At 51.9% G+C, this 9366-nt stretch overlaps 1 protein-coding gene and 1 long non-coding RNA gene across 2 annotated transcripts; both read left to right on the top strand.

The window, feature by feature from the left end:
- The first annotated feature begins 50 nt into the window (after window positions 1–50).
- LOC135538277 (probable N-acetyltransferase camello) lies at window positions 51–832 on the top strand. Its single transcript, XM_064964191.1, has one exon. It carries the CDS (start codon window positions 146–148, stop codon window positions 812–814), a length of 669 nt encoding a protein of 222 aa, XP_064820263.1. The 5' UTR covers window positions 51–145; the 3' UTR covers window positions 815–832.
- A 6046-nt stretch (window positions 833–6878) lies between these two features.
- LOC135538278 (uncharacterized) lies at window positions 6879–7871 on the top strand. The gene is made up of 2 exons (XR_010455385.1): window positions 6879–7315; window positions 7346–7871. It is a non-coding gene; the product is annotated as an uncharacterized LOC135538278 (long non-coding RNA).
- Window positions 7872–9366: the final 1495 nt, after the last annotated feature.

Here is a 9366-nt window from a genome sequence, read left to right on the forward strand (position 1 = left end):
CTACCTTCTTAACAACACTATCAACAAGGCAGGTCCTACAGGGTAGACTGAGAGTAGACTGTCAGCGTTGGACTGAACGGTATGTTGTACTGAGTAGACTGTCAGCTCTCACTGTGTCCTCTCTACTAAAGGGCAGAGCAGTGCCATGGCTGGCATCACGATCCGAAGATTTGAGGAAGACGACAAGGAGACCGTGAAGGAGATCTTCACCATGGGGATGAGCGAGCACGTCCCCTCCTCTTTCATGCACCTCCTCAAACAGCCCCTGACCCAGATGATCCTGATGGTCACGTTCTGCGCCCTGCTGGCCAGCTCCAAGTCCGTCCTGCTGCCTGTAGTAGGAGTCACTCTCCTCCTGGCCGGGGCCAAGCAGCTGGTGGGCTACCTCTTCAACAGCTACATCGACACCTCCCTGAGGAAGGACCTCGACCACATCCAGGAGACCTACCTGGAGAACAAGGACTCGTGTTTCTGGGTGGCTGAGAGCGACGGCCGGGTGGTGGCGACGGTGGCCTGCCTGCCCGCGGAGAGGGCACCAGGCTGCATGGAGCTGAAGAGGTTGTCTGTATGTCGTACACACCGGAGGATGGGCATCGCCAAGGCCCTCAGCAGGACAGTGGCAGACTTCAGCAGGGAGAGGGGCTTCCCTGCGGTCGTCCTCTACACGTCTGTAGTGCAGACTGATGCACAGAGGCTGTATGAGAACGTGGGCTACACACGGGTCAGAGAGTTCGTCATCCCTGAGCCCATCGCCAAAATCACCAACTTTACCCTGATAGAGTACAGACTGGACTTACTGCAGGGGGGGAAATAGGAGGACTGGAATTACTGCAGGGGGAAATAAGAGGACTGGACTTACTGCAGGGGGAAATAAGAGGACTGGAATTACTGCAGGGAGGAAATAGGAGGACTGGACTTACTGCAGGGGGAAATAGGAGGAGGACTGGACTTACTGCAGGGAGGGAAATAGGAGGACTGGACTTACTGCAGGGAGGGAAATAGGAGGACTGGACTTACTGCAGGGGGAAATAGGAGGACTGGAATTACTGCAGGAGGAAATAGGAGGACTGGACTTACTGCAGGGGGAAATAAGAGGACTGGAATTACTGCAGGGGGAAATAAGAGGACTGGAATTACTGCAGGGGGGAAATAAGAGGACTGGAATTACTGCAGGGAGGAAATAGGAGGACTGGACTTACTGCAGGGGGAAATAGGAGGAGGACTGGACTTACTGCAGGGGAAATAGGAGGACTGGACTTACTGCAGGGGGGGAAATAGGAGGAGGACTGGGCTTACTGCAGGGAGGGAAATAGGAGGACTGGACTTACTGCAGGGGGGAAATAAGAGGACTGTAATTACTGCAGGGAGGAAATAGGAGGACTGGACTTACTGCAGGGGGGGAAATAAGAGGACTGGAATTACTGCAGGGGGAAATAAGAGGACTGGAATTACTGCAGGGAGGAAATAGGAGGACTGGACTTACTGCAGGGGGGGAAATAAGAGGACTGGAATTACTGCAGGGAGGAAATAGGAGGACTGGACTTACTGCAGGGGGAAATAAGAGGACTGGACTTACTGCAGGGGGAAATAAGAGGACTTACTGCAGGGGGAAATAGGAGGACTGGACTTACTGCAGGGGGAAATAAGAGGACTGGAATTACTGCAGGAGGAAATAGGAGGACTGGACTTACTGCAGGGGGAAATAAGAGGACTGGAATTACTGCAGGGAGGAAATAGGAGGACTGGACTTACTGCAGGGGGAAATAAGAGGACTTACTGCAGGGGGGAAATAGGAGGACTGGACTTACTGCAGGGGGGGAAATAAGAGGACTTACTGCAGGGGGGAAAGGAATGTTATAATATCTGTACATTATAGGAACACCTGTATTTACAAAAGTACAATGATTAATGTTTTACTTTAGCTTGAGATTAAGAATCAGCGGTAGAGACATATATAAGTGCATGAAGAGGTACGAAAGAGGCCTGTTTTATTGAAACTCTACTTTCAGTTCCTGTTGATACTCTGTCCAGTCTTACTTCTGCTAGCACATGATAGCAATAAGGGGAAGGAGGATTGGGAGACTAACTGCCAATAACACAAAAAGCTCAACTCTGCAGAGACATCTTTGTAATCAAGTTAAAAGACATCATCCTGGGTGGGCAGAAATCCCTGACAGGGGGAAATAGGGTGAGGACTGGACTTACTGCAGGGAGGACTGGACTTACTGCAGGGAGGAATGGACTTACTGCAGGGAGGAATGGACTTACTGCAGGGGGGAATGGACTTACTGCAGAGGGGAATGGACTTACTGCAGGGGGGAATGGACTTACTGCAGGGGGGAAATAGGGTGAGGACTGGACTTACTGCAGGGAGGAATGGACTTACTGCAGAGGGGAAATAGGGTGAGGACTGGACTTACTGCAGGGGGGACTGGACTTACTGCAGGGAGGACTGGACTTACTGCAGGGAGGACTGGACTTACTGCAGGGGGGAATAGGAGGACTGGACTTACTGCAGGGAGGACTGGACTTACTGCAGGGAGGACTGGACTTACTGCAGGGGGGAATGGACTTACTGCAGGGAGGAATGGACTTACTGCAGGGAGGACTGGACTTACTGCAGGGGGTAATGGACTTACTGCAGGGGGTAATGGACTTACTGCAGGGGGGGGAATAGGAGGACTGGACTTACTGCAGAGGGGAAATAGGGTGAGGACTGGACTTACTGCAGGGAGGAATGGACTTACTGCAGGGAGGACTGGACTTACTGCAGGGAGGACTGGACTTACTGCAGGGAGGACTGGACTTACTGCAGAGGGGAAATAGGGTGAGGACTGGACTTACTGCAGGGAGGACTGGACTTACTGCAGGGAGGACTGGACTTACTGCAGGGAGGACTGGACTTACTGCAGGGGAGGAATGGACTTACTGCAGGGGGGAAATAGGGTGAGGACTGGACTTACTGCAGGGAGGACTGGACTTACTGCAGGGGGGGAATAGGAGGACTGGACTTACTGCAGAGGGGAAATAGGAGGACTGGACTTACTGCAGGGAGGACTGGACTTACTGCAGAGGGGAAATAGGGTGAGGACTGGACTTACTGCAGGGAGGACTGGACTTACTGCAGAGGGGAAATAGGGTGAGGACTGGACTTACTGCAGGGAGGGAAATAGGAGGACTGGACTTACTGCAGGGGGGGAATAGGAGGACTGGACTTACTGCAGGGGGGGAATAGGAGGACTGGACTTACTGCAGGGGGAAATAGGAGGACTGGACTTACTGCAGGGAGGAAATAGGAGGACTGGACTTACTGCAGGGAGGAATGGACTTACTGCAGAGGGGAAATAGGGTGAGGACTGGACTTACTACAGGGGGAAATAGGAGGACTGGACTTACTGCAGGGAGGAATGGACTTACTGCAGAGGGGAAATAGGGTGAGGACTGGACTTACTGCAGGGGGAAATAGGAGGACTGGACTTACTGCAGGGGGAAATAGAAGGACTGGACTTACTGCAGGGGGGAAATAGGAGGACTGGAATTACTGCAGGGGGAAATAGGAGGACTGGACTTACTGCAGGGGGGAAATAGGAGGACTGGACTTACTGCAGGGAGGGAAATAGGAGGACTGGACTTACTGCAGGGAGGAAATAGGAGGACTGGACTTACTGCAGGGGGGGAAATAGGAGGACTGGACTTACTGCAGGGGGGAAATAGGAGGACTGGACTTACTGCAGGGAGGGAAATAGGAGGAGGACTGGATTTACTGCAGGGAGGAAATAGGAGGACTGGACTTACTGCAGGGAGGAATGGACTTACTGCAGAGGGGAAATAGGGTGAGGACTGGACTTACTACAGGGGGGGAAATAGGAGGACTGGACTTACTGCAGGGAGGAATGGACTTACTGCAGAGGGGAAATAGGGTGAGGACTTACTGCAGGGGGGGAAATAGGAGGACTGGACTTACTGCAGGGGGAAATAGAAGGACTGGACTTACTGCAGGGGGGAATAGGAGGACTGGACTTACTGCAGGGGGAAATAGGAGGACTGGACTTACTGCAGGGAGGGAAATAGGAGGACTGGACTTACTGCAGGGGGGAATAGGAGGACTGGACTTACTGCAGGGGGAAATAGGAGGACTGGACTTACTGTAGGGGAGGAAATAGGAGGAGGACTGGACTTACTGCAGGGGGCAAATAGGAGGACTGGACTTACTGCAGGGGGGAAATAGGACGAGGACTGGACTTACTGCAGGGGAGGAAATAGGAGGACTGGACTTACTGCAGGGGGGAAATAGGAGGACTGGACTTACTGCAGGGAGGAAATAGGAGGACTGGACTTACTGCAGGGAGGAAATAGGAGGACTGGACTTACTGCAGGGGGAAATAGGAGGACTGGACTTACTGCAGGGAGGGAAATAGGAGGAGGACTGGATTTACTGCAGGGAGGAAATAGGAGGACTGGACTTACTGCAGGGGGAAATAGGAGGACTGGACTTACTGCAGGGAGGAAATAGGAGGACTGGACTTACTGCAGGGGGGAAATAGGAGGACTGGACTTATTACAGGGAGGACTGGACTTACTGCAGGGGAGGAAATAGGAGGACTGGACTTACTGCAGGGAGGGAAATAGGAGGACTGGACTTACTGCAGGGAGGACTGGACTTACTGCAGGGGAGGAAATAGGAGGACTGGACTTACTGCAGGGAGGACTGGACTTACTGCAGGGAGGACTGGACTTACTGCAGGGGAGGAAATAGGAGGAGGACTGGACTTACTGCAGGGAGGACTGGACTTACTGCAGGGGAGGAAAGAGGAGGACTGGACTTACTGCAGGGAGGACTGGACTTACTGCAGGGGAGGAAATAGGAGGAGGACTGGACTTACTGCAGGGAGGACTGGACTTACTGCAGGGAGGAAATAGGAGGACTGGACTTACTGCAGGGGGAAATAGGAGGACTGGACTTACTGCAGGGAGGAAATAGGAGGAGGACTGGACTTACTGCAGGGAGGGAAATAGGAGGACTGGACTTACTGCAGGGAGGAAATAGGGAGGACTGACTTACTGCAGGGGAGGAAATAGGAGGACTTGGAATTACTGCAGGGGGAAATAGGAGGACTGGACCTTACTGCAGGGGAAATAGGAGGACTGGACTTACTTTGCAGGGGGAAATAGGAGGACTGACTTACTGCAGGGGGGGAAATAGGGTGAGGACTGGACTTACTGCAGGGAGGACTGGACTTACTGCTGGGGGGAAATAGGAGGACTGGACTTACTGCAGGGAGGGGAATAGGAGGACTGGACTTACTGCAGGGGAGAAATAGGGTGAGGACTGGACTTACTGCAGGGAGGACTGGACTTACTGCAGGGGGGAAATAGGAGGACTGGACTTACTGCAGGGAGGGAAATAGGAGGACTGGACTTACTGCAGGGGAGGAAATAGGAGGACTGGACTTACTGCAGGGAGGGAAATAGGAGGACTGGACTTACTGCAGGGGGGGAAATAGGAGGAGGACTGGACTTACTGCAGGGGGAAATAGGAGGGACTGGACTTACTGCAGGGGAAATAGGAGGACTGGACTTACTGCAGGGGGGAAATAGGAGGACTGGACTTACTGCAGGGAGGGAAAGGGAGGACTGGGCTTACATCAGGGAGGAAATAGGAGGACTGGACTTACTGCAGGGGGGGAAATAGGAGGACTGGACTTACTGCAGGGGGGAAATAGGAGGAGGACTGGACTTACTGCAGGGGGGAAATAGGAGGACTGGACTTACTGCAGGGAGGGAAATAGGAGGACTGGACTTACTTCAGGGAGGAAATAGGAGGACTGGACTTACTGCAGGGGAGAAATAGGAGGACTGGACTTACTGCAGGGGGAAAGGGAGGAGGACTGACTTACTGCAGGGGGGAATAGGAGGACTGGGACTTACTGCAGGGGGGAATAGGGAGGACTGGAATTACTGCAGGGGGGGAATAGGAGGACTGGACTTACTGCAGGGGGAAATAGGAGGACTGGACTTTACTGCAGGGGGGGGAAATAGGAGGACTGGACTACAGCAGGGGGGAAATAGGAGGAGGACTGGACTTGGCTGCAGGGGGGAACAGGGAGGACTGGACTTACTGCAGGGGGGAATAGAGGACTGGACTTACTGCAGGGGGGAATAGGAGGACTGGAATTACTGCAGGGGAATAGGAGGACTGGACTTACTGCAGGGGGGAAATAGGAGGGACTGGACTTACTGCAGGGGGGAAATAAGAGGACTTACTGCAGGGGGAATAGAGGACTGGACTTACTGCAGGGGGAAATAGGAGGACTGGACTTACTGCAGGGGGGAATAGGGAGAACTGGACTTACTGCAGGGGGGAAAGGGAGGACTGGACTTACTGCAGGGGGGATAGGAGGACTGGACTTACTGCAGGGGGGAATAGGAGGACTGGACTTACTGCAGGGGGGAATAGGAGGACTGGACTTACTGCAGGGGGAAATAGGAGGACTGGACTTACTGCAGGGGGAAATAGGAGGACTGACTTACTTCAGGGAGGAAATAGGAGGACTGGACTTACTGCAGGGAGGAAATAGGAGGACTGGACTTACTGCAGGGAGGAAATAGGAGGACTGGACTTACTGCAGGGAGGGAAATAGGAGGACTGGACTTACTGCAGGGAGGAAATAGGAGGACTGGACTTACTGCAGGGGGAAATAGGAGGACTGGACTTACTGCAGGGGGAAATAGGAGGACTGGACTTACTGCAGGGGGAATAGGAGGACTGACTTACTGCAGGGGGGAAATAGGAGGACTGGACTTACTGCAGGGGAGAAATAGGAGGACTGGACTTACTGCAGGGAGGGAAATAGGAGACTGGACTTACTGCAGGGGGAAATAGGAGGACTGGACTTACTGCAGGGGGGAAATAGGAGGACTGGACTTACTTCAGGGAGGAAATAGGAGGACTGGACTTACTGCAGGGAGGAAATAGGAGGACTGGACTTACTGCAGGGGGAGAAATAGGAGGACTGGACTTACTGCAGGGAGGGAAATAGGAGGACTGGACTTACTGCAGGGGGAGAAATAGGAGGACTGGACTTACTGCAGGGAGGGAAATAGGAGGACTGGACTTACTGCAAGGGGAAATAGGAGGAGGACTGGACTTACTGCAGGTGGGAAATAGGAGGACTGGACTTACTGCAGGGGGAGAAATAGGAGGACTGGACTTACTGCAGGGGGGAAATAGGAGGACTGGACTTACTGCAGGGGGAGAAATAGGAGGACTGGACTTACTGCAGGGAGGGAAATAGGAGGACTGGACTTACTGCAGGTGGGAAATAGGAGGACTGACTTACTGCAGGGGGAGAAATAGGAGGACTGGACTTACTGCAGGGGGGGAAATAGGAGGACTGGACTTACTGCAGGGGAGGAAATAGGAGGACTGGACTTACTGCAGGGGGGAAATAGGAGGACTGGACTTACTGCAGGGGGGGAAATAGGAGGACTGGACTTACTGCAGGGGGGGAAATAGGAGGACTGGACTTACTGCAGGGGGGGAAATAGGAGGAGGACTGGACTTACTGCAGGGGGGGAAATATCTGCTGTACTGGACAGGTGCAGAAACAGGACAGGGGTCCAGTTTCATTCCAGCCTGTATGACTGTGTCTGGACTTTGCCATGGTTGATCTACAGTTGTTGAATAATATTTCTGGTCATGAACCTCCTCAGTACCAGTGCTAGGCAGCACTGAGTGCAAATGGGACTAAATTACTGGATGTAATGGACATTTTAACAGTTGTTTAATTTAGTCAATTAATGTGTGTAATTTTGTGCATACTGGACATTCGTTTTGACTTAATGTGTCAATTAAAAGGGGTTGAATAATTCATTCTGGTTCTTTTTGTTTTTCTCCTGATTTTATTGGATAAGCAGGGGGATTATGGGTCCATTCAAATCTGGACCTCAAAACCAGTCCTACTGCTGATCTTCCATGTGTCCCCTCTAATGAGGACACGTTCAGGTCTGAGACGCCCATGAGGGAGCTGGGAAGACCAAGGCACTCTTCATATATTTAAAATTACTTTTATTGTTATGGCATGTTCAATGGAACAATTACTATTTATTTTTTAAATTCAGACGCGCTTCAGCATGGGCCTGGGTCTTGGAGTACCTTCTATCTATAAAGATCTACTATTTGTACCCTAGGAAAACTTCCCTTCTGTTTTCTACAAGAAAACTAGCAGTACTTTATATTTCAATACCCCCCTACTGTCTGCCTGTGATTCAATACCCCCCTACTGTCTGCCTGTGATTCAATACCCCTACTACTGTCTGCCTGTCTGCCCTGTGATTCAATACCCCTACTGTCTGCCTGTGATTCAATACCCCCCTACTGTCTGCCTGTGATTCAATACCCCCCTACTGTCTGCCTGTGATTCAATACCCCCCTACTGTCTGCCTGTGATTCAATACCCCCCTACTGTCTGCCTGTGATTCAATACCCCCTACTGTCTGCTTTGATTCCATTACCCCCTACTGTCTGCCTGTGATTCAATACCCCCTACTGTCTGCCTGTGTTTCAATGCCCCCTACTGTCTGCCTGTGATTCAATACCCCTACTGTCTGCCTGTGATTCAATACCCCTACTGTCTGCCTGTGATTCAATACCCCCTACTGTCTGCCTGTGATTCAATACCCCCTACTGTCTGCCTGTGATTCAATACCCCCTACTGTCTGCCTGTGATTCCCCTACTGTCTGCCTGTGATTCAATACCCCTACTGTCTGCCTGTGATTCAATACCCCCTACTGTCTGCCTGTGATTCAATACCCCTACTGTCTGCCTGTGATTCAATGCCCCCCTACTGTCTGCCTGTGATTCAATACCCCCTACTGTCTGCCTGTGATTCAATACCCCCTACTGTCTGCCTGTGATTCAATACCCCCCTACTGTCTGCCTGTGATTCAATACCCCCTACTGTCTGCCTGTGATTCAATACCCCCTACTGTCTGCCTGTGATTCAATACCCCTACTGTCTGCCTGTGATTCAATACTGTCTGCCCTTACTGTCTGCCTGTGATTCAATACCCCCTACTGTCTGCCTGTGATTCAATACTGCCCCCTACTGTCTGCCTGTGATTCAATACCCCTACTGTCTGCCTGTGATTCAATACCCCCTACTGTCTGCCTGTGATTCAATACCCCCTACTGTCTGCCTGTGATTCACTCCCTACTGTCTGCCTGTGATTCAATACCCCTACTGTCTGCCTGTGTTTCAATACCCCCCTACTGTCTGCCTGTGATTCAATACCCCCTACTGTCTGCCTGTGATTCAATACCCCCTACTGTCTGCCTGTGATTCAATACCCCTACTGTCTGCCTG

This window comes from Oncorhynchus masou, unplaced genomic scaffold (genome assembly GCF_036934945.1).
Source record: "Oncorhynchus masou masou isolate Uvic2021 unplaced genomic scaffold, UVic_Omas_1.1 unplaced_scaffold_9354, whole genome shotgun sequence".
NCBI classification, from domain to species: Eukaryota; Metazoa; Chordata; class Actinopteri; order Salmoniformes; family Salmonidae; genus Oncorhynchus; species Oncorhynchus masou.